The sequence below is a fragment of the Bos indicus x Bos taurus genome, chromosome X (genome assembly GCF_003369695.1).
Source record: "Bos indicus x Bos taurus breed Angus x Brahman F1 hybrid chromosome X, Bos_hybrid_MaternalHap_v2.0, whole genome shotgun sequence".
Lineage (NCBI taxonomy): Eukaryota > Metazoa > Chordata > Mammalia > Artiodactyla > Bovidae > Bos > Bos indicus x Bos taurus.
The window spans coordinates 67,871,315-67,896,830 of NC_040105.1; the positions used below are offsets into that span (position 1 = coordinate 67,871,315).

Consider the following 25,516-nt stretch of genomic DNA (forward strand, 5'->3'; position numbering starts at 1 on the left):
CTAGAGTGGGTAGATTCTCTACCAGCTGAGCCACAAGGAAGCCCAAGAATACTGGAGTGGGTAGCCTATCCCTTCTCCAGCAGATCTACCCAACCCAGGGATCAAACCAGCGTCTCCTGCATTGCAGGCGGATTCTCTACTGAGCTATGAAGGAAGCTCTCGTAACAACATAGTTTATAATCCACTCTAATCTACCAGGTTCTCTGTTCTAGGTAATGGTCCTTTTCATTAAATTTCCCTCAATAAGATGCCTGTGTACTGGCTTACTTTGTTATCTAGAATATGAACTTTTCAGTGGCATTCTTGAGCTACAAACAGAATCATGAACAACACTAAAAGTAAAACCCTGGGAGGGTATCAGGCAAAGTAGCATTGACCACTCCAAAATTATTCCAAGGAACCGTATTCCTATGCCAATGATAGGGTTCTGTAGTTAGGCACTAGAAGAAATGAAGCTATGATAAAAGTCACCATTAGTTAAATGAATACCAGTATCAAGGGGCAGTCAAATCCACATATCCGAATGTGATGACTTGCTTAGAAACAAAGACTTTTAGGGGTTTAAGCAACATGTGTGAAAGGCTGGAAGTAGGAATGGAAGACAAAAGCTGTCTGAGTACATATGCATACCTAGACAAATCTTTATACTTACAGAGGTCAAGCAAGGGAATCATCAGGTCAATAGTAATACAAGAAACATCAAAGATGCACCTACTTAAAATGTCACTTACACAAATGTTTCCAGGATTCTTATATACGAATAGACTTTAATCTTTTATTTTACCACTGAAAGATTAAGCCATTACACAATACAGGACAGAAGTTATATTTCATAAACCAGTACCTGCCCACACTCAAACAGTGAGGGGAATCAAAATCAAGGTTGCACTCTAATTCTACATGATTTTTAAAACCATGTCTATCTGACATTGGTGTGAAGCAACAGAATCTTTATCAGATTCCTCTTTTAAAAGAAAAACCCAAGGAGAGATGATCAAGCACAAATGATCACTTCATGCATTTTATTGATAGTCTATATTTTAAATCTGCAGTATGACATCTTACATAGGGAAAAAGCTTCTTCCTAAAAGATAACTATTAATAATCAAACCAGCTTTAATATGACTGACCTTTCAAGGTCTTGTTTTGCTTTAAACAAGTTAATTTTTAGCAGGTGTAAAGAAAGCACTGTACAAAAAAAAAAAAAAAAAGGAAACTGGGTACATTCTCAAAGTTTAATACAGGGCTTCCCAACCAGGAGTCTGCTGGATAGATATTGGAAAAGGGTGTTATGTTCAGCTTTAAATTGAAAGAAAATGAGAAACCAGATAAAGTAAGACAACCAAATTCATTTCACTTTTGTGCTCCTTTCTGCTTTTCTGAAAGTCTCTCCCAGAGGTCAGGAAGCCCTGGTGTAACAATCACTATAGTCTTTACAGAACATACATTTATGTGCTTCATCTTGAAAGACATAAAGGCCGCCTTTGTTACTGTTCCCCCTCCATATCCCTTTAGATTCTTATAGGCTTCAGAAAGCTTTCCAAAACCGCTGCCCAGTTCTTTATCTGAATCTAAGTAAACATCTATACCAAAGCAGCTCTTCTTGGGAGAAGACAAAACAGGCACAGATACATAATCAGGCCAATTGCGTACCTACTCAACTTGATACTGGATCACATGGCCCTACATCTTTAAAAGCAGCACCAGGAACAAATGGAGCTATAAAGAGGTAAAATCCAAACATTGGACGTTAAAACACATACAAATCACTCAGTTCAAAGAATGTTAGCAAAGGGGCATTGAAAAGAGTTATGGCTGGGCAGCTGGTTCAGCCATATCTTGGTATTAAGAAAAATCTGCAATATGAGGAACTGATAGAGGAACCCTGAAATAACTAGGCACAGTCATTCATTATGGGGTTCACTTTCACTGCCTATCTTTCAGATATCAGTCAATCTAAGCCTGGGGGTCTTTAGTAAACAAATCCTAACCAAAAATAAGTATTTTGGTGATTTTGAGACTGTTGGGAGGGTGTGCCTATTTTCTTGAAATTTGAATTAGAACACCTATGTAGACATGAAAGTAATCATAAAACTGATATAAAACTGTTGTTATTCCTTGAACATTCCATCAACTCAAATATACTGCATTTTAGATACAAAATGGAGTTACTCAAATCAAGTGAGATTGCTTACTTGTTCCAATATTCCTATTTTAGTAATGTTCCAGTTAAGCACTCTTTTCAGAATGCTAAAAATGTAAAGGGTAGGTATATAACTCATAGCTGTTTCTTAGCTGCTTTCTAAAAATCTAATTTAAAAATGAAATACTAGTTACTTGGACCTTGCATTTTAACTTTCCAAATGAAGCATAAGTTGATTTACATTTTCAAAAGTGAACAATTTACTTGTTAATGAATTACAAGTTACTGAATATTGCTGAATAACAATTATTGAATAGTCAACAGGATTTTCCAGGTAAGAATACTGGAGTGGGTTGCCATTGCCTTCTCCAAGGATCTTCCCCATCCAGGGATCAAACCTGGGTCTCCTGCATTGCAGGCGGATTCTTTATCAACAGAGCTACCAGGGAAGCCATTATTGAATATTACACATACTAAAGAATTATATTAAGGGAAAATAAATGCCTGACATTTGAACATGTGCCTTATCAATCTCTTGCATTACTAAGGTACAGTATACTTTAGTAAGTAGCAATCAGCACAGTATTATAAGACAAAAGTGCCTGCAAATGTGGCTTCTATGTATTTAGTATTGGTAATATATTTGACAGGGAAGCCAGTAAAACTTAAAAACTCAAATAAGGCAGATTACAAATATTTCTTTTTCACAAACAGCAAAGAAAAGGGGTGGAGTAAAGGGGGGAATAAAAATATCCTCCATCTTTGAAAGTATCAAAAACAACCACAAGGTGCCACTGCATTCTACCAAGCTGTAAAAATGGCTTTTAAAAAAAGCATTTTGCAACATTCACTTTCCTATTATGTGGGTATTTTGAGAACTGCTGAAAAGTTAGGGCTGATGCTGCCCCATTTCATGTCATGGACATCTGAGAAGCAGGTGATTAAATACAAAGCATATTAAGTGATAACCCTTCATAAAAATAATTTGAGACATTGACATTAGGAGAGAATACTTGGCAGGGAAAGAACATGTTTTTGGCAGGGGGCGGGGGGCGGGGATTACTTGAGGTAACACTTGTAACAGTTTCCTAACCTTAAATTTTGGATGAACTCCCACGATCATGTTTTTAGAGATTTCATGTATACACACACACACAATCCTGGTGCTAAATGTTTTTTTGTAATTGTTTATACAATTGATTACTTATACTCCAACACTAACATGAACACTTTTCTCAATCCCCACCCTCCATTACCACCACTAAGGTATAACTAATGTGCTCTTTTTAGAGCAAATATTCCAAATTAACAATTTGGTTGATCTTCTAGTGTTGCTAAAGTCTGCAAACTTTAAAGCTAACTTGTTCAATTTTGTTTTTAGTACTAATAAATCTCAATCACGTCAGCTGCTTGCAGTTAAACACCTCAAACGTTTCAGACTAGTAAATGAGTTTTTTAAAATAATCTGAAATAATCAAGAAATTTCATTTTTAGTACTTTTTCCCTATGCTTTGAACAATGTAATGCCCCAACATTGTTTTTTCTTGTTCCTATTATTGCATGAAGTTCAAACTAGGTCCTCAAGACAGAACCTTTCTGTAATAAAGAAAAAGTGCAAAGGTACAAAATGAAATGTAAAGTCTTTTGCAAGAAAATGCTCCCTCAAGAGAACAGTTGTTTGGATGCAGGTGGGAAAAAAGATTTTTGTTCTCCATTGTACATCTGACACCTACAAATGACCTTGTCTTCAATGTCCATACTAGTAAGTACATATTGGTCATGGACCTTGCAAAAAAAAATAATCAAGTAGCAAATTCCACTAAAATATTTGTATCCATTCTACACAGTCCAATGGAAATTAATGAGTGCTATTGAAAAAGGTTTTCACATGCACATGTCCAATATGTGCATTGAAGGCTAAAAACTTAAAATTCTATTTCCAGTGTTTATGAATAGCTTCAGTATCTACATTCATAACCAGCATTCTGCATGAGTTACCTCTTAATACTTCACAAATGAGTAATAATACATCTTGGGAGGTTAGGAAGGTACCTGTTAATAACTTTCTTTTATGCTTAGAATGTGATGCAGTTGTTTTTAAACTATTTAAAATGAACACCCCTATTATAATGGGACATTTTATACCAAGAGGAAAATGAGTTTGTTTTTAGCCAATCAGGACTACCCTGCAGATCTGAAAACTGTAGATTACACCCTTAGTAAAGGATACAAGGAGGCTCACAAATATAAACAAATCCTGACTTTTACATGGACAATTTTTTTAGAAAGATAAAATGTATTACATAAGCGCCATAAACAGTAAAATCTGCTTATATTAAAAAAAAATAAGTGAAGCTTTGTTTGGACATTATTTTCTTGCAAGAGCAGTACATATCCTTAGTAAACAACTACCATATTTACAATTTCCTTGATACTTAGGTAGGATTGAAAGCCAGAGGAAAATATAAAAGAATGAGCTTTGAAATAATCTTTACAGCTGAGTTGGTAACACTTAAGGTAGCCAGATAATTCCTAAAGCAGACTTATTTATTGTGTAGAGCATCTGACTACATATACCTGGGTATCAGCTCACTTTGTTAAGAGCCAAGGATGTGTTCAATCCCTCTTTGGGCCCACTAGCGTTTCCCAGAAAAAGACAGTCCTCCACAGTGAGACTAATCCTAACCCCAACCAGCCTCAAAAGAAAGTCGGCAAGAGTACTGGGGTTCTTCACAAAGCTAAGGAAACAACATAAAGTGCATATCCCATAGATTGTGAGTCAGCCTTCTCATCTTCAAATATGGGCAGCACAATTAAAATCTGAATTTCAAATAACCCAACACGACTCACTTTCCACAAAAAATAAAACTCCCTTAGTTCTTCATCTTGTCTTTAGATATGAGATATTAGGTCTGTATTAGAGATAGTAACAAGTGTGCACTGGTACCTTGAATAACAAATACCAAAAACAATGCAAATTTGAGACTTTCCTACTAGTATACTCATCTGTGCCAACTTCACTTCTTATGCTAAATAAGTGGTTTACAGTCTCTTTCCTCCATTTTTTTTTTTTGAGAAGCAAACTTGCAAAAACATCAATGTAACTTGTGCTAGGGGGTAGTGGTTTGTTTTTCTTAAACCAAAACTCTGCCAAATTTGCTTCATCTGCTCAAGTAGAATACTGTGCCAAGGATCTGTGGAATTACTGTCTTCATGAAAAGTTTAAGTTCTTCCAAGCAGTTTTCTCTATACTCCCTCTTTCATTTCCTGCCTAAATCCATACTCTGTCCTTTCCTTTGCAGGTCACAGTAGCTGTTCACATACATTAAATATTATAGATATGTTCTGCTCTTACATCTACACACTTACAAAAGCAGCTTTGTACTTTGTTTGGTGTGTTTTCTTTTTTTTTTTACTATGTTGGCTCACAAAAAGCAGTTTTTTCATTTCTAAGCATGGTACTTTACAATTTTTAATGCATTAATACAACAGTGCATTGGAAAAAGTACTGAGCCTCTACAAAATAGCTTTACATTTTTAAACAAATGAATGTGATTTTTCACTTACACAAGCATAGGCTTTTTTTTTTATATTTCCACAAGATAAATATCTCAATTAAACTATAAGCTCACTCTACAGTGTGCCACAGTGATGGGCTTAGAAGACAGTTATACACTTAGAAGATCCTAATCTTAGTGTTATTTACACTGATAAGTCCAATATCACCTTGTCTGAAAGGTGAACAAATGATATTCAGAATGTAGCTGAATGTGTGCCAACTAATAACTGGGAACGGTATAGCTTTAAGCAGTCACTTAGGAAACATGTACTGTAACTGAGTCTAAACTGGGAATTTCCTTCACCCCTCTTTCCTATGGCATATGAAACTTTAAAGATCAATATGAAAACAGGTAAGAGTCATTGCTAAGGCAGACCTTTTAAGATAACAAAGGAGAAACTGACAATACATGATAAATCATCAGTAATAACAATTACTGATACTGAAGTCAGATTTTTACGTCCTAACATGTTGCTTTTTAAATATTTCCTTTTTTTGGGAACAGAAATTAGAGAAAGGACAATGACTCATTCAGAAAGCAATGACTCAATTCTGGTTGCTACTTTACATTTAAGCACCACTCAAAAAGTGGACAGAAAGCAAGTGATTCCTGTTTGCCCATCACTATACCAGATACATAGCTGAGAGTTCAGACCTTAATCACACAATACTTTCTCTGTTACCAGAAGCTAAGACTGCTCTGCGACAAATAGGACAAGTAGAATTCTCAGATAACCAGCGATCGATGCAGTGGACATGGTACTCATGGGAACAAGGTAGTTTACGAAGTTTGTTGCCTTCTGTGTATTCTGTAATGCAAACACTACAGGTTTTTAATGCATCGTTTTCACCAAAACTTCTCATTGCCAAGTTGTCAATCTGTTCTTTGGTGAGTCCTCTAGGTTGGTCATCATCATCCTCATTTAAGAGGAAAAACTGAGCGAGACTAAGGAAGGGCAGAGAGCCACTTTCATCAAATGTTACTGGGGCCCTGTGTCGACCCTCTCGCCTGGCACCTGATGAGCCTGATGATGAGCTTCCTTCATTACTGCCTTCAAATACCTCTGAGCTAGTCTCTGAACTTTCACCATTGGAACTGGAACTAGGACTCGAACTGGAACTTGAACCAGAACTGCTACTACCACCAGAACCCCCTCTTCCATTCCGTGACTCTGACCTTTCCATATTTCGACTCGAGACTGAGCCACTAGGCTCTGAATCACTATCACTGTACATAAAGTAGCTTAACTCACCAAAACCTGTCATTATCTGCCTTAACATGGTCTGAATTGCAACAGATGTAGTCTCACTTAAACCAGTATTTAAGATTCTACGAATTGGAATTCTGATGGTACTGACATAGGTTCTCACACCTGCTCGCTCAGAACGTGAAAACGTACGCCTAAAACCTCCTCGTTCACTTTCATAAGTGACGGTGTTGTTTGGTGTCTGAGACCTTGACCGAGTTCTGCTAGCTATGCTATCTCTCTGCCGATATTCTCCAGGACGAACTCTTCTTACTTGAAGATCAAGGACTATGGTTGGAGGTCTCTGGCCTGATCCTGTAGATTCACCATTGCCAGTTGTGTCTGAAGATCCTGCTCCTTGTGAGGCATTTCTTGTTCCAGAAGCTGCAAAAAGACCTCTAGTTAGTAAGTCAGGTCCACTTATTTGCTGTCTTAATGTCACGTGGTGCCGGGTTCTAGAACTTCCTTCAGTCTCATTTACCAAAGGATGCTCAAAAGTCTGAGATGAGATACTATGATGAGATCTTCGTGGAATTTCACTCATTGGATGTAGAGGTGATCTACTTCTTTCAGCTCTTGCTCGGGTTCTCCGATGGTCTGGGCTCCTACTTCTTGCCCTTCTCTGACCTCTGGTAGGTGGGGCTTCTCCTGTTAATGCTTCAGTTGAATTTCGTTCTGATCTGGGTGGCCTTGCAGATGTTGTTTCAGATCGTGGATTTTCCATTTGTCTTTGGCTGTTGTTGTCCATACTTTCTCCACTAGAACGTCTTGCAGATGGTTCATTTTCGTTCTCTGGATTTTGGCTCCCATTATTACGGTTAACATTGATCTCTAAACTGAATCTGAAATCACCACTGTTTGGATTAGTCCGGCTCACTGCTCTCCAAGATTGGTTTCCTCTTTGCCCACTTCTTGTCGTATTTCCAGTTTGTCTGACTGAGTTAAGCCAGTCTATTATAGAGTCACCATTAGATACATCATCTGAAGAGTCTCCACCTGTTTTTTAAAAAGGGAGGGGTGAAAAGGAACTATTAAAAATAAGAAATCATACTCTGAAACTTCATATTATTAACAGAAAAACATTCTGAACAAATTTCAATTTACAGATTTTTTTTAAACTATACTGCACTGATTGGCAAGTAAAAGCAGGAAACTTTCAATTCCATTTTAAAACAGCAGGCTAATTCTAGAGAAATTTAAAGCATTTTTCAAAAAAGGGAATTGGGAAGAAGTCTATTTTTAGCATTGTATACAGAGCCTAGTGTACCACTGGGGACTGTCAGAAGACATTTTTCAGTCCACTGTCAAAACATTAACATAATCAAATAAGGTAAAACACCAGTTAAGGTACAGGGCTAGTATTTTAGTTCAAATTACATTTTTTGGGTTAGATTTTTATTAGTCTACAACATTTCTTTGGGCTCTTGACTTAAGTGCCTTGGATAATACAGGACATTTAAAAACTACAGGACTGCTTTAGACATTGCAAAAATATAAACAAGATTTATAGGTTACTTCTTCATGTTACCAAGATTTTAAATTAACATGAAATCAGAGATCAGAACAAGTAAAGAGTCTGAACCTAGCACAGTACATATACAGCACATTCAACAACCTGTTATCATATTTCACACTGAAGGAGAAACACCAGACCTGAGGGAAGAACAAGATTTCTTAACAGTGCAACTATTTACATTTTGAGCCAAATAATTCATTGTTGTGGGGGCTGTGCTGTGCATTTTAGGATGTTTAGCAGCATCCCTTACCTCCACCCACTAGAGCAAACAGCAAACTCCCAACCAAAAATGTCTCCAGACATTATACCCCAGTGAGAAGCACAGGATTAGAGAATGCAACCTTTCTGCTGGTAAGGAAATCAGGTTTATAAGGAAGGAATAATTCAGTGGGTACAGGGAAATTTCAATGAAGGTGGAAAATCAAGAAAAATGATCACATTTAAGACACATTTAAGATCACATTATATATAATTCCTATATCCCAATTAACACTCAAAAAAATCCCACAGGTGAAACAGGGAAAAAAAAAGTTAACATTCTCACCAAATATCAAGAAAATGCCAGTTCTTTTTATGAGCAGTTACTTAACACCAAATTAATTTGTGCTACTGATTTGGATTATCTTTGGCTGACATTTATCATTAGGAAGCTCCTTATCCATTTCATCCTTTACACCCCTCTCCCAAGAAAAACTTACCTCTATTTTCATCTGAGTTTTGTGGTGGTGGGCCCTCTTTAATTTGTTGTAGTCTCCTCAGCAACTCTTCCTCAGTACTTTCACCTGAAAACAGTTTAAAATGTTTGCGAAGTTATAAATAAAATCCAATGACTTATCCATCTGAGATGACAACCGAAGAGTAGGAACCTGAGTAAAATTCACCTATTTGAGAGCATGACATTACAACTTATATTTATTTGTATTCCTTTCCAGTTTACAATATGCTTTTGCATACAATATCTCATTCTTTAAAAATGCAACTCTGGGAGACAGATATTATCTGCATTTAAGACAAAGAAACTCAGAGTGAGTGAGATGATTTGTTAATATAATAACCATGCTAACACCTTACCTTTTAAAATTTAAGCAACTGCTCAAACGTTAATAGAATTAAACAGAAATGAGGAGGAAGTGATATAATGAATTTTAACTAGAATCAAGTGGGACCTAATGAGGCAAAAAAGAATAACCAAGCACAAATTTCTGAATAACTGACTATTTCACCCAAGGCTAGCTCTGGTTGATTATGATTGGGACATATTCAGAGAATGAGAGATGACAAAACAGAGTTAAGTCTGTCCTAAGAACCAAAGTTCCTATTAGCTCTTCCAGACCACTGTCTAGTAGTTAAATAAAGATAAATAACAAAAAGATTGTTCAGCTCCACTCTTTTCAATTCAGCTTACTATAAACTCATAATATAATTCCTTGCTATAAATCCTGACATAGGATAATTGCAAATATGAGTGAACAAAATCAAGTAGCAAGTACAGCAGTAAATTTCATTCTCTATCCCTGGTATTAAAATCATACTTCACAATGGTAAACAAAACATTTTTTTAAAAAAACAGTTGTTTTTTTAAAGACCAGCAATTTATATATATGTAAATCTTTAAACTACACATTGCATACCTGGGGTGCCTAGCAAATTGTTATCCCTCATAAGCCTATAATCTTCTTCACTGAGGTTATTTACAAATTGATAGAAAGCTTCTTCCCGATCCAATCGGTCCATCTGACTTCTGCGCTGTGCTGCAGACTGATCACCACTTCCTTTATCGTTACAATCTGAGCTTTCCATCTTGATGAACAAGTGGAAAATTATCTAAAAGGAGAAAGGAGATCACTCTTGAAAACAAAAGTCAGTATATCTTCTATATAACAGTTTTAATTATGTGAAAATCCAGAATTCAGTTTGAGACATGAATTTTAAGACCCCTATGAATGGAAACTTCCTAATACAAACACTGAAAAGCACTGTCATACTAGGAAAAGACTAGGTCAGGGGTTGGCAAACCATGGCCCATGGACCAAACTTAGCCCTGGTGACTATTTTTTTCCTTGAGATCTAAGAATGATTATTACACTTTTAAATGTTTTTCTAAGAGAATATTTTGTGATGTGTGAAAATTATATGAGATCCAATAAATAAATTCTTAGCTACCTGTCCAGAGAAAAGTTTGGTTAGAGAAATACAGGTAAGAATTCAGCAGTGTAGCAAGAATTGAACGGTGTGTATTCAACAAGGTTAGACCCAAGCAGCTCACTGAATTCTTGGCACTATAATTGCTTTTGTTTTTTAGTCCTCACAATGACACTGTGCACAAACACTGTTGTTGTTGTTATTCCTTTTTACAGATGAAGAAACTAAAGTATAGAGAGGTTATATAACTTGATCAGGGTTACACAACTAACAAGTGACAGGGCCAGAAGCTGAACCCGGACAATCTGAATTCAGGTTTCTCTATGCTCTACTGCCTCTCACAGAGATATGCCATGTAGAACAGAAGTTCTAAAAATGCTAATGGTCAAGCCCACTTTCTCCATTTAATACGATGAGTGTGCACTGGTAATTTAGAAAAATGTTACAGTATGAGCATGGCACTTGAAATGCTGTAAAGTTATAATTGCATCACCGTGACTTGCAGTGCACAGACCACCAGTGCAAAGCAGTGACGGTGCCACATAGTCTCTGTCACAACTACTCAACTCTGCCATTATAGGAAGAAAGCAGCCCACAGACAATATGTAAATGAATGTGTACAGCTGTATTCCAGTAAAACTTGATGAACACTGAATACCATCTCTAAAGGCACAGTGGAGTATGGATTATTTTATTAGAGTAGATGGCAAATATTTTATTTATAATGCAATGACACTGAAACTGTGCTAAAATAATAAAATATACATTAATATTATTAGACTAAGCACTCATCATAGTATTTCCAATTCACAGGAAAGCTATGGTCTGAAAAACTAGAAAATTTAAAACAAATATCACAAAATATTTCCTCATAAAAATAAAAAATGAAGCTTCAACCAGAGTAAGTTTCTAAGTGGCTCATTTGTTGGCTAAGCAAGGAAAGACATTTATCAATGCTGTGTTAACTAAATTGCATTTGACTGCAGAAGCTAAACAAATAGTCCACAGAAAATTAACTGGTTTAAGATTATTAGCCTTTTAATGAGAACAGGTGCTCAAAAAATGACAATACTGGGATATATCAATCATCAAGTGAAAAACAAGGAAGCAAATGAGTAGTTCCCTTTGGTTCTTGAGGAGTTGACAAATATAACTGATACTATTCAGTTGCTTATTCAAGGAGTCAAGTTATTTGAGGAGTTTGAAGTGACTAAAGCAGTAGTCTCTATGAATAGTTTGCATGGAACAACTAACTACAGGTGATATCATTTTCAAAGAAGCTGAGAAACACTAATTCAGCACAACCTGAGGTGGAATCTGTGAAGATGTGTTACAACTGAAATGGTGGTTAAAAAAAAATATGCATAGAGCAAAAATATATTGAGTCAGGCAAATTTACAATTAAAATTATATGTTTGTATATTGATTAGACAGCGTACTTAATGTGTGAAGGTATTTTCAACGACGAAATATGTAAAATCTCATTTCAAATCAGAAAACACTAAATGGACATCTGCAAATGATTCTGATGATAAAGAATGTTTAGCCCCAATTTAGCAAAATGTTATCCTACCAAAAGGAATACCATTCTTCTCATTAGTAGACCTGTATTATAAAACACTGTACTCATTTATTATTACATCAAGAGAAACTTTGTGGAAATTTGGCTTCTCTGTTTTTATATAAATAACTACGTAATATGTTCAATTCTAATTAGCAAAGTGAAAAAAAAATTACTATCTGGCCTTTTACAGAAAAAGTTTGTCAACCCCTACTCTGGATAGTACATAAAACTAGCCAAAACTTAATTCTCACTCACTATTTGTACAGCCCTAGGAAATATATAGTATATTCTTTTCCTTCCAACCCCAGATTGACTCAAGTTCACAATGACAAAAGTTAACTCAGAAACATGTGAAAATCTGATTTATGGAAAAGTAGTAATCTATGTTGGTACTACGATTTAATCCCACACACAAAACACGAAGTATCTGGATGTTTATGTCAATACTAGAGAAAAATAAAAACAAGCCATCTTTCAGATATTAAAAAAACAAAGAAGACTGTCTACCTATCTGATGAGTCTAAACAAATTTTAGTCTATACATGGGCACATCTGGCTCTCCACTGTTTTTCTTAGATCATTATTCTTAGAACTAGTCTATCATTCTTTAAACAAACAAGATGAATTATCTCAAGGAAAGGGAAAGGGAGAAAGACCTTAATATTTTTTGGAGTTTCCTAATTTCATAACTAAGATTTCTTAATTTTGGTAAGACTAAACTATATAAATTTCTGAAAGATGCTGTTTTTTAAATAACTTGAAACTATAAGACTAGAAGTCAATAGGTTAAATAAAACACCCATTAACGTTATATGGACCAGGCAATGAAAAAAAACAAGCCAAAATTTTCTACAACTTAGTATTGGTAATAAATAGCACACAGTTAATTAAAAAAAAATACAGAAAAGCACAAAGAAAGTCCAGCCATAATTTCCCAAACCAAAGAAAATCACACTAGGCTAATATTAAGCAGTTAATATTCTGAATAGTAGTAACATGAAAGGATCAATTCCACTTATGAAGGAATTGATTAATAAATAGTTCTGAAAATTTCTAAAAACTGAAAGCTCAGTAGGGTTGAAAGGCTTTAAGAATGCAAAGCTTTCAAAGAAGGCAAAAATTTCTGATAAGTTCTGACATTTGAAGGACAGGAACCAAAGATAACAGAAAAATCACATACCAAGGACTGTTACAAGAATGGCACAAAGCCTTAAAAATAGCGTCAGAGGTTAAAGCCCACAAGGAACAGAAACTTTCAAAAGTATGGGAAAGAGCTTTTAAATGGCTTTGAAAAACAAATCTGAAATAAGAATGAGATCTTTCACTAAGCCTCTGATACAGATGGTATATTAATAGAAGATGGTAGGTAGAGGCACTCAACTTCTATCTTATACAGCAAGGAGAATCATCTTCCAACTGAAAGTAGTGGAAAAAACCAAGTTTCTCAAAAAAACAAAACAAAATCCAAACTGCAAAATTTCCAGTCTTTGAGAAATCAGAGAACAGGGGATACCAGATGATCTTAATCTGCAAAGAAAGTGACGTCTATAAACTTTAACACAGCAAAATCTGGCACAAAACCTGGGGAGGGGGAGCGCATGGAATTCTGCTATAGACTATCAGATATATTGCAAACATGTAGAAAAACATGTTCACAAGTGGAATTCACTGTCAAATTAACCTCATTTGCATTACATAGTCTTCTTTCACACAGAACTTGCTTTACAAGATTCTCACATTAAAATCACCTGAGGAGCTTTCTCTGGGGCCAATCAGACAGCGACATTTTAAAAATTCCACAGGTAATTCCACTGCACAGTCAGGGTTGAGAAACTTTTGATAGAGGCATCAGGATAATACTGCTGAAACGCCTGGCTTGGTTTTTGTCCAGAGTCTGAAAAGTTTTTGCATCCTATTTTATGGAGAAATATAGGCTAGATCCATGCTTCTCAAACTTCCAACATACAAACGAACCACCTGGAAATCTTGTAAAAATACAGGTTCTGATTCAGTAGGTTGGGGGTGAGGCCTGAGAGCATGCATTTTAAATAAGCCTTAACGTAATGCTGATGCTGCTAATCCTAGAATCAGTTTGAGTAGCAAGGAGCTTGATGACAATACAATTTAACAGATTCACAGTTTCTGAATACCACTCTCAAAAGATTATGGAGCAATGTTAACCTGCAAAGAGCCCAGTCTTAAGCATTTTGAAAAGAACCAAGTCAAAGACATGCCAGCCAAATCTATAGACAACTCAATGCTGGCAGTTGGTAATAAAGATGTATATAATAAAAAAACAAATCCTGAATTCTCAGTGGGCTGTGAGAATGAGTGGAAATCAACAAAAATGATGGTAAATGTGCTACTTTAAACACTTTAAGGGTTATCAAGCTGATGGGGACAGGGAGACCTGTCCTGGCAATATGAAGATGACCTGAAGTTTTTAGTCAACAAAAGCTCAGTTAAAAGCATGTTTCACTTGACCGTTAAGAAACCTTGGAGTCACAGGTTGACAAATCTTTCCTAGGTCACAGTATTCAGATAAAAATAGGTAGTAGTGTCAATGCTACTTGCTGTTCAGACTATATGTGGAGTATTTGAAACATTAAAAATATATCCAAAAGGACACTGACAAACACGAGAAAATATCTAGAGTGACTAAGATGGTGAGAAGCCAGGGAATACCATAAAATAAATGGCTGAATTACTTGAAAATGCCCAAAGACAACACTAAAAATGGACACGATTACCACCTTCAAATATTTGGAGTTATAACATATAAGAGAGCAAACCACAGGGTCAAATTAGAGCCTAGAGTTGGAAAAAATATGAAGCAAATAATTCTTGTCTTTTAATAGTGAAACAAATAAAGACTGTCCAAAAGTAGAGATGCAACCCGTCTCTTGAAGTAAGCTACTACCAATTTCTGGAAGTATTCAAGTAGAGGCTAGATATTAGGTAGGAGCTTGAACAGACTGATTTCAAAAGACCCTTTGGACTAAAATGTCATTAAGGATAGACAGTCCCTCGGTTTCCTTATTCTGGGTCTAGGGTCATACTAAGCCACATATTCCCAGTGACACAATTTTGTTATAACATTTTCTTAACAAGACCAATCCACTTTATATTGCCCCATCCTTTCCCTCCAACACATCTTGTACTTTACTACCTTCACACTTCTAATACTCTCCCTTCAGCCCTCCATTTAGTCTCTCCCCATTTCACTCACCCCTCAAGGTTCAATGAAATCTTACCACCTAAGAAGCTATGACTGACTACCTCAGGTAGCAATTATTTTCAACTGTCTCTGCACACAGCATTTGCCTGTGCCACTAGTGTCACTTCCTGCCTCACAAGGTCTTTTATATTTTTGAAATACTAATTTTATTAATATCTTATTTACCCAACAGGTCCAAAAGATCATTTCAACATATTATCAATATAAAAATTATTGAGATGTATTATATTCTTTTTTAAAATTCTAAGTCTCAGAAATTTGGTATGTTATTTTATACTTACAGCACATCTCAAATTGGATGCTAAATTTTCAATGGTTAAAGTGAAATATGGTCCTAATGAAACAAAAGTCATGTTTAATGGAAAAAATTTACATTGTTTATTTAGCGTAATTAAAATGAAAGAAAAGTAAAAGTTCAGTTCCAGTTAATTAATGACATTTCAAGTGTCCAGTAGCCACATGTGCTTAGAGGTTACCATATCGGACAATGCATGCAGCTTTAAAGAATTTGTTCGTAAGGTAGAGAAACTCCACATACGGAAACAGCTCTAAAGTGTTCCCAATATATTGTTTCTGCTCTATAAACCCACTATTTATGAATCCCCTTTATGCTTTTCAAAAGTAAAATAATAATGGTGAGGGTGAGGTGAGTGTTAGTCACTCAGTCATATCCGACTCTCTGTGACCCCATGGATTGGGGCCCGTCAGGCTCCTCCATCCACGGGATTTTCCAGGCAAGAATACTGGAGTGGGTTGCCATTCCCTTCTCCAGGGGATCTTCCGCACCCAGGGATCAAACCTGGGTCTCCTGCATTGCAAACACTCTCTTTACCATCTGAGCCACTAGGGAAGATAATGGTGAATACTCTACAAAAACACATGGAATAGATGATTCTTAATTACAATCACCAATCTTCAAGTTCACTCTTGACCTAAAAATTCTAATATTTCCTACATGGAAACTAGAGACCAAAAAAAAAAAAAAACACCATACCTCTATTTAAAACCCTCTCAACACTGTGATTTTGGAGACTGCTAAATCCTAAATAGCTCCTGCCTGATGAGTTTAGAAGTTGGGTTATTCTATTCAAGAGGGATTTTTATTTTAGTTTATTTTTCAATTCGAAATTTTAACAATGAGACACACAAAGTAACATGTAAACAAATCCAAATTACTATTACTTCCATAGTAACATGCTGCTCTCCCTTCCCCCTGCCTACACCAGAGAAAATAAAGGAAATTATTTTCCCTACATGGCATCCTTGCAACACACTCATTTATTTCAAAATTGCAATCAAACTGGCAAGGCTTCATTAAACAGAACACACCATGTTTTTTGCTAAGGTATAGATTTCCATTTAAAATGCTGTTCGTTTCTTGCAGTTGATTAAGGCACAGGGAGAGAAAAAGCCTACGTGGTTCCCTACTTTTGCCCAAAGCATTCATTCTTTCTGCTTTATTCTGCATTTGCCTGGGTTGGGAGTGGAAGTCAAGAGATTCCAGCACTGGCAAGACAGATGTTACAGCTTTAGAGAGTTACAGCTTTAACACCTGCCAAGGTCCACTGGACTAGAAGTTAATTACATTTTGGAAAAAAAAAAAAAAGGAAATCCTGAATGTAAGCAATGCCTTCAAATGCCTTGTAAAATCATCTTACGAACATACACCCAGTGAGTCTGGTCTCATTTTAAGCAGTGCCTTCACTACCTAAGCAGTAAAAAAAAATGAAAAAATGTAATAATTCTAAATCACAAGTTCGGAAAGTTAAAACATGCCAAAGATGTCAGGAGACTGCAGTTCAAATGATCAAATACAGATCTCTCTCCATTTTGGTGTGAAAAGATCATGTTAATAAAATGGGTCTCTAGATTCTACTCTGTGGTATGAGAAAAAAAGAATCCCCATACCCCCTGGGCTCCTTCTATCATCATAAATGAGAAAATTTTAAATCTTTTCATTCAGTTACCTTATACTGAGTTATAATATTCATGTGCACAGTCAGAAATTTTGGATTAAATAGACGGTTATCATCAGTCAATTTTAAACTTAAATATTTTAATGGAAAACTTAACCAATAAAACATAAGAGAAAAAATGTGTAACTGTTCTTAAATCACTTAGGTCTCTTCCTAGTTAAAAGTAATATCCATTGCCCTTTTCATACAGCCCTTTCACCTATATTTCATTTAAGCCTTCCAACAATTCTATGAAGTAGGAATCACAAACTCTATTTTACAGATAGGAAACAGAAGCACAGAGAGAGGAAGTCATTTACCAAAGGCAATGAGGCTAGTCAATGGAAAGAGCCAGCAATTAAATCCAGGTCTCCTGATTCCAAATCCAGTCAACTTTTCAATAAATGGTCAACTGCATCCCAATATATCCTAAGACCATATACCTTAAAAATACATTCCTTCAATCCTAACAGGCATGTCCAATGTATTCAACCTCACTATCAGCTTTTTAGTTGATGTTTGGGGTTTCCCTGGTGGCAAAGAGTCTCTGCAATGTGGGAGACCCGGGTTCGATCCCTAGGTTGGGAAGATCCTCTGGAGAAGGAAATGGCAACCCTATCCAGTATTCTTGCCTGAGGCATGGACAGAGGAGCCTGGCAGGCTGCAGTCCATAGGGTCACAAAGAGTTGGACATGACTGAGCAACTTCATTACTTTCACTTAGCTCATGTTCACTTCTGGTATGAAAACTTCCAAAAGGACAAAATATCTTTTATAAGCAGTATGAACCCAGCAGGGCTTCTTTTTAAACAAGTCAACTTTTAGTATTTTTGTTTTAAATACAGTTGCCCCTCAGATGCATAGCATAGGTTATTAACCTTATTTCTTTCAGGGTACTGTGTGCCAATACAGCCAAATCCAGTCCTGGAAAGTAAGTAGCCAAATTAGAAAATTTGCCCAGTCATTTCAAAAACTACTCATCTGGTCAGTAACTGTATGACTGTGTCAGGTAAATTTAATTCTGGGGAGGAAAAGCCAGCAAGAAAACCAAACTTGAGATTTATTCTATAATTAGGGTGTTTAAAGCAGATTTTATTCACCTTGAGAATTTTAAAGCATTTTTAGTGATTTCAATTCTTCTATAGTAATTATCATATATTAATATAAATTATGCACGTTTCTGACCACTGCTATAAGTATTTAATTCTCCTAACCCACGTACAGTAATCTTTAAAACATGTATTTTTGTTTTGTTAGGGCAAAAAGTCACTTAAAACATACTGTTCAGTATTAATGGGTCAGGAGACCTGGTGCTAAATGTAAGCACACATACTATATTCAATGGACATACTCCATCAATTAAGATTTAAGGCACCAAAATATAGAGTTAAAAAAACGACATAAAAAAATGAATTCTGAAATTCAAAAGGTTGTAGGGGTATCAATTTTAAAATAGACCACATCCATTAAGTCTGGAAGAAATCACTTCTTTTAAAAATCAGGAAGTACAGGAGGGAGGAATCAAGATAACCTAATGTCAACCAACTACTGAAGTTATCTTGGGCATTGTCACCTTTTGGATGTGTTCAAACAAGCTTCAAAATTCAATAGTGTCCTAAAGTACAACACACCAAAAAAAAAAAATCATAGGTATCAACATAAAAATGTGTCATACTGAAAAAAGGGCAGGCATTATTCTGTTTTCTGTTTGCAACAGAGTTTCTTTCTTCATTAAGAACCTCGTAGAGCATATGAGAATTAATGACAGGCAAGCCTTGTGTATAAAGAAAATGTCAGGTCAATAATACCATCATCAAAATGAAAAATACTTAATATAGTTAAAAACAACAAAAAAAGCCAAGTCACAAAGAACTACTGAATTTGAGGTCTGGATATAAAATACCATTGTGTATGTAGTTACCAGAAGTGTTGGGAATTTTTCCTATACAGAATGATTAAAACTTTACAGCTTTTGCAGCCAACAAATCAAAGGTTGACTGAGTAGCAGGGTGGAATTCAGCTCTGTGAAAACGAAAAAAGAGAAGATACTAGGTTCTAGTCTTGGCTGTAAGATTAACTACGTGAATTTGGCCAATTATTTAACCTTTTGCATCTCAGGATCTCCATCAGTATTAGTGTACTGGATTAAACTATCTACAAGATACCTTTCCAATTCTATGAATCCAGACTATGATATAACCCACATCACATTACAATATAGGCTGGAAAAATAAAGGTCAAGAAACATGAATAACTAGGATGTAAGCTTAAAAGCTGTGCTTTTCTCACTGCTACTTCACTCGTACACTTCTCTTTTTATGACTATCTTATTTTTAAAAAACAAATACAAAGCATTCCTCTTTAAAAAATAGGGTAGGCTTTATGTTTCACTGCCTTACTGCACAGTACCTCTCACCAGCCACACAATTTATTTCCATTATTGGCCTATTGGAGGATGGTACTAAAACTTCTGCCACTGCTGATACTACTAGAGCAGTATGAGATTATAAAGTATCTGCATGGCAAAATTCAAGAGACATTGAATACAGTGTCTCTTGTATTCTCTATCACTTGAAAAGGACATCAGGAAAAAAAAAGGATTCAGCACGTGTTTAATCTCTAGGCAGGAATTGTGCAGCTTACAAACAATTCTAATGACAACAACCTTCTAAAACAGTTAAATCAAAAGAATATTAAGAACGTCAACAAATCCAAGGATGGAGACCAAGCCAAATGCTGCCAATTCACAGGAACAAGTTAGTTTAAAAAGGAACCCATTATGACATTTCGATTCACTTAAGTACTTAAGACAGGGAATTTAATCTTCGATTACCCAGTTCATGTTCTTTTACTATTAAGCTATGCCACTAAATTAGAATTTGGTCTTATGCACACTAACTCAATTCTACTCAAAAACCCAAAAGGCTCATGCACTTATTTTTAAAATGTTTTAATGCAAAAGTCATTGATTACTGGCAATTCTGGTGTTAGTAAATAAAGTACTATTTTTTAAGATATAAGTTTCCCACCAAAAATGAACTATTTTAAAATCATGTGACTGAAAAATATCATCTACACAAATGACTCCTATATTGTCTGAGGAAAATAATTTTGTGTTACAGAACCAAACACATTGACAACTGTGATTTCTGAACCAGTGCTCCTACAGAGAAATGATGACAAAGGTGACCATATATACCCAGTTTGTCCATATGAGTAGCAGTCTACAACTGCTGTCCTATAGTGATTATTAATATGGCCTTCTTTCACTCTTAAAAGTGTCCCAGTTTGGATAAATGATAAGGTGACCTCAAATGTAACTGACACTAACAGGAACTTTGGTCAATACAAAATGAAAAATGTAATTACGAGTTAAACCCTTTCTTCACACAATCAAATGTAGAGCAAGAGGAAAGAAGACTATTTTTCATTTCAGAAAAATCTGAAAACACTGAACACAAATATCTCCTTCCCACCACAGAATGGATTATGTTCATCATCACATAAATACTGTAATAGCAGTCCAAACTGCTGCTGTGAAATTACTGTAGTAAGTCCACAAATCTATATACACACATGCATTATCTACAGATACTAGTCTTCCAAACATATATATGTGATATTTTGACTAATGAAATTAAACCCTTGAGTTGAAGCACTAAAATACAAGAATTTGTTGTTCAGTCTCTAAGACATGTCCGACTCTTTTGCAACCCCATGGACTGCAGCCCGCCAGGATCCCCTGTCCATGGGATTTCCAAGGCAAGAATACTGGAGTGGGCATTTCCTTCTCCAGGGGATCTTCCAGACCCAGGCATTGAACCACTTCTCCTTCACTGGCAGGCAGATTTTTTTTTTTTACCACTGAGCCACCAGGGAAACCCAAAATGTAAGACTATGTACAGCAAAAACATCAAGTATCTATTTCAGGAGCAAAACCACAAGTTCACAAATATACTCCCAAACTGTTTAAGATTGTCAAGATTTTTACCTCTAAAATAAACTGCTTTATTATCTGGGAAACTTCTATTTCAAAAAAATGAAAAAAAAAAATAGAAGTGTTATTGCTTTCTTACACTGGGTATCAAAATGTCAAAGGATCATGTAAACTGGATACTTTTAAAAATCAATGGGCTATAAGGTTTGGAAATGTCTGTATTACAAAATGTTTATACACACATTGTAATTTGATAAATGCAAATGTCCCATTTGATCTACTGTATATAAGGCCTCATGTTCACTAACATGAAAAATATATCCAACCAGCCTAACACTTCTAGATATCACTTCATTATTAAGCTACTTCTTAAAACCACTTCTAATTTTAAATTGTTTATCAAATTATATTACAGGCAGTAACAGCTGAAACAAAGAACCCTGACAGACTGAAAAAGAGAGTGCAATCGTTAGATAAGTCTTACTTGCTTCATAAAGCAAATTTCCTTTGAGTGTTAACAGAAGTTTTTGATGCAACTTAACCTATAGATTTTTTTTATTACAACCTTTCATTTTTTTTTGCATTTCTGATCTAATAACAATTCTAAGGACATAAAAGTTTATTGATTTTGGCATCAGACAGACCTGGGTTAAAATGGGGGTTCCTACCACTTATTAGCTTTTTGAGCAAATTATTTAATAGAGAACAAATTATCTAATCTCTCCTCTGAGTCTCACTCTGTAAAACAGGTAACATCCTCATGAAGCTTGGCTGTAAGGATTACAAAATCACACATGTGAAGCACAGGACCTAACACATAAGTATTCAATACAAATTAATTATGAATTTAGGCTAATTACCCATCCTAGTTTGCATGGGACAATCTTGGTTTGCACCTGTTGTCCAGGAAAATAATGTTCCTTTTTTTCTTAAAAGCATCGTAGCTAGGGCAATAAATTATGTGGTTATCTTAACAACGATGATGAAAGAGGTTGATATCAATTAGAGTATTATATATTATGACTTCTCGGATCTTGAAGCAAAAATATCAAATGTCACACAAAATAACTTGAGATTATATTCCTGTAATATAGTCTACTGTTAGTTCATTTAGTTATTCAATAAACATTTAAATACTATTTATTTATACTCATCCCATTCCAACAGTGATTAAAGGAAGCAAATTTCTATTTTGTTCTTTCTGTTCTATACAGGTACTGGCAAATTTCAGACATTATTTTAAAAGAAAACTGACAGAGCACTAATGAGGTTCCAGCTACTCAGAAACACTACCCTTTGAATTCCCAGTGAAAAACACCCGTTCTGACCATTAAGAACGCCCGACACCAACTAACATATATCAAAGAAGCCCATTCAATTACAGGGCCCCCAAAACAGAATAAATATTTTAAAACATGCATTCTACACATAAATCATCAGGAGACGCAACAAAAAATAAAATTACCTGACTTATGACATAGTATTGTATACAATAAACTGGATTTTAGTTTTCTTCACTCTCTGCTCTAGAAAAAAAAAGAATCCATTATTCTTCCTCTTTTATAAGATAGACATTTTCTTTGTAACAGACACATCCTAAAAATTACATATCCTATGTATTTTAGATACACACCCGCCATAATCAACCTAATTCCACATTAGTATTAGGATACTTGGTGAGACTAAGAAGGTCAGAGGGAACCAACAATCTTATATGTTAGATAGAAGATATCTTTTAAAGGCTGACAACCCATCTACCTTTTAATATAACCTTACTTAAAATGGACTTTTACGCATCAGATCAGTAATTATTTTCAGATTCTCACAGTTACTTTCAAGAACTTACTCGGTACATTACACTAGCCTAAGGCAGGAACTAAAGTATGAAAAATCATCAGGACATCTTAGGCTAAAGAAAAACACTTTTTCAGTAAGAGAAGAGTATCCTAAAACAAAATTTAAAAAATATTTAGATTGGGCTTCCTGGATATTTTATTTCTACAACTTAGAAAACTGATTCTGGGGCAGCGATAACTGTGCCTGCCTGCTCTCAAGTCATACAGGAGGGACATAATATACCTGATGGGGTGATAAGTGTATTTTGTCTTCAATAATGACAAGAATTTTTTAAAAAATGACTAATAGTAGTTTATTTCTTCCTCCTTTCAATCATCCAAAGCCACTGCGGTTAATTCTGATTCAGGAAATGCGGACTCCTTATTTCCAGCAAAAAAATAATTATTGTGGGGCCTTGCTATGACTGAATGACAACCTAATATAAATGCTTCCTCTTTCTGCAAAACGAAAGAACGACCTAAATAGACAAGCCTGCTAGGCCTCAGATTCCCGGACTAACCTGTGGAATAAGTATGGTGAAACTGTCTAGGGAAGGAACGTGGCTGTCTCCTCCATCTTGAAATTAATCAGCATAAGGGAAAAAGGGACGGAGTATTCAGGAAGCAGAAGCCCAACCGGTTAATACTAGTTACTAAAGCTATGGCGTACGTGGCAGGTACCGCCCGCAGAAGCCGAGACCCTAAGGCATTTTTTGAGGGGGGAGGGGTTGGGTTGTGCACGGATTGAACGGAAATTAACTTCAAAATCATTTGGCCCAATTCCCACCCTCAGCCAGGGAAAAATAACAAACACGCAACGGCTTTTCCCTCCCTTTTGGGGGGAATCCGTGCAGTGGTATCTGGCAAAGGAAACGCCAGGGTTATTCAAGCAAGGGAGTAAACCACATTTGTCTTAGATCCTCAGGGAAGATGTCATCGTGGCCTCAGGGGGCGCCTAATTGATAGTGCCCTGTAGAAGCAGAAGGCTCAAAATGGGGTTTTGCAAATCCTGGGAAATCTAAAGGCCCAAGAGTTCCCAGCATCTAACTTAGAGCAGCCTGATTTTTTCCCCATTTCCTAAACCCAAGCCCGCCATGTAAAAGAAAGGGGGAGGAGGAGGAGGAGGAGAAGGAAGTCTCCAGAGAACTGGGGAGAAGAAAACCTGAGACGATCAAAGATTCTCATGCCTGAGGCCAACACTCGAAAATCGCCTCCCCCAAATTCTTAAGGTTTTGGAGGGCCCCAGCTGCGGCTCGCGCGGCCACGGAGAGGAAGTACTACCTACCTCCTTCCCCTTCTTCAAAAAGCCTGTCGACTATACACCCAACTAAAATGGCAGCGGAGACTACGCCACGGAGCCCCCCACAGCAACCGGTGCCTGGGGTCCGGAGGCGGCGCTGAGCCTCCACCACGATGCACCAGTCAGGCCATTTTGAGAGAAAGCAGCAGATGGGGCTTCGCTGTCTTCCTCTCGCTCTCCATCCGTTTCCCAAGGCTTCACTTACTCGGTTTTGGTGTCGGGATCCGACTCGGTCGGTTCGGCCGCCGCCGCCGCCGCCACCGCCGCCGGGGCTCCTGCGCGCCTCCCCTGCCGCAGCTCTCAAGCCCGCCTCCGATGAGTCGCTGGTCGAGACCCGCCTCTAGTCCAGCGCCTGCTCGGAGACGTTGCTCAGGCAGCCATTATCTTCCCCATTGTTACCAAGCAGCGACAGGAAACGCCTGCCCACAACAGGAAGTGATGATGCCGCGTCCTGGCCCCGCAGCCGCAGCCGATTATCCACTCCCAGCCGATTATCCAATCCCAGGCGATTCCTCGAAAAACCCTCGGTGAGAGGAGGAGGTGGCCGGCTGACGACGCGGCAGGGCGGGCCGCGGCCTGGAAAAGGAAAGCTGTTGTGCCGCCCACCATGTGACAGGCCCCACCCTCCTCCGCCATTTTGAATTGTGGCGAGAAATTCGCGTTCTGAGAACTGTGAGAACCTTTCCCATTTTGAAAACTGGAGGACGTCACCGTATGACTGCTGGAAGCCCTTTTCAGAGAGTGAGAAACGCGATATTAGTCTCACCTGACGTCGATTCACACAGTCAGGACCGGTTAATACAGCATCCTACTTTTATTCGAATACATTTATCGAATGCCAACTGTGGGTGTCAAACACTAGTATAGATTTTGGGGATACAGCGCAAATTAAAGCCAAAATCCCAGTTCTTGTGTATCTTTATATTCTTGGGGGGAGGGACAATAATTATATATATAGTATATAAAATTAATGATAAATGCTAGGGAGAAAAATAAGGCGAGGGAAGGTGGGTGGGAGAGAGCCCGGTGGCGGCAAATGGGAATTGCAGTTTTAAAGAGTGGTCCGAGGTGGCCTCTCTCA

General features: G+C 36.8%; 1 protein-coding gene across 3 annotated transcripts; it reads right to left on the reverse strand.

Annotated features, from left to right (window-relative positions):
• Positions 1 to 755: 755 nt before the first annotated feature.
• On the reverse strand, positions 756 to 24,865 carry RLIM (ring finger protein, LIM domain interacting). Of its 3 annotated transcripts, none has more exons than XM_027533023.1 (5): positions 24,641 to 24,865; positions 22,766 to 22,826; positions 10,097 to 10,289; positions 9,164 to 9,247; positions 756 to 7,945 (listed from the first exon to the last, which is right to left on the reverse strand). In XM_027533023.1, exons 3-5 carry the CDS (start codon positions 10,263 to 10,265, stop codon positions 6,363 to 6,365), a joined length of 1,836 nt encoding a protein of 611 aa, XP_027388824.1. In that variant the 5' UTR covers positions 10,266 to 10,289; positions 22,766 to 22,826; positions 24,641 to 24,865; the 3' UTR covers positions 756 to 6,362. The 3 variants fall into 3 exon arrangements, with proteins under 3 accessions (XP_027388824.1, XP_027388825.1, XP_027388826.1); XM_027533024.1 differs by lacking the exon at positions 24,641 to 24,865 and adding an exon at positions 24,421 to 24,606; XM_027533025.1 differs by lacking the exon at positions 22,766 to 22,826.
• Between the last annotated feature and the right edge of the window lie 651 nt (positions 24,866 to 25,516).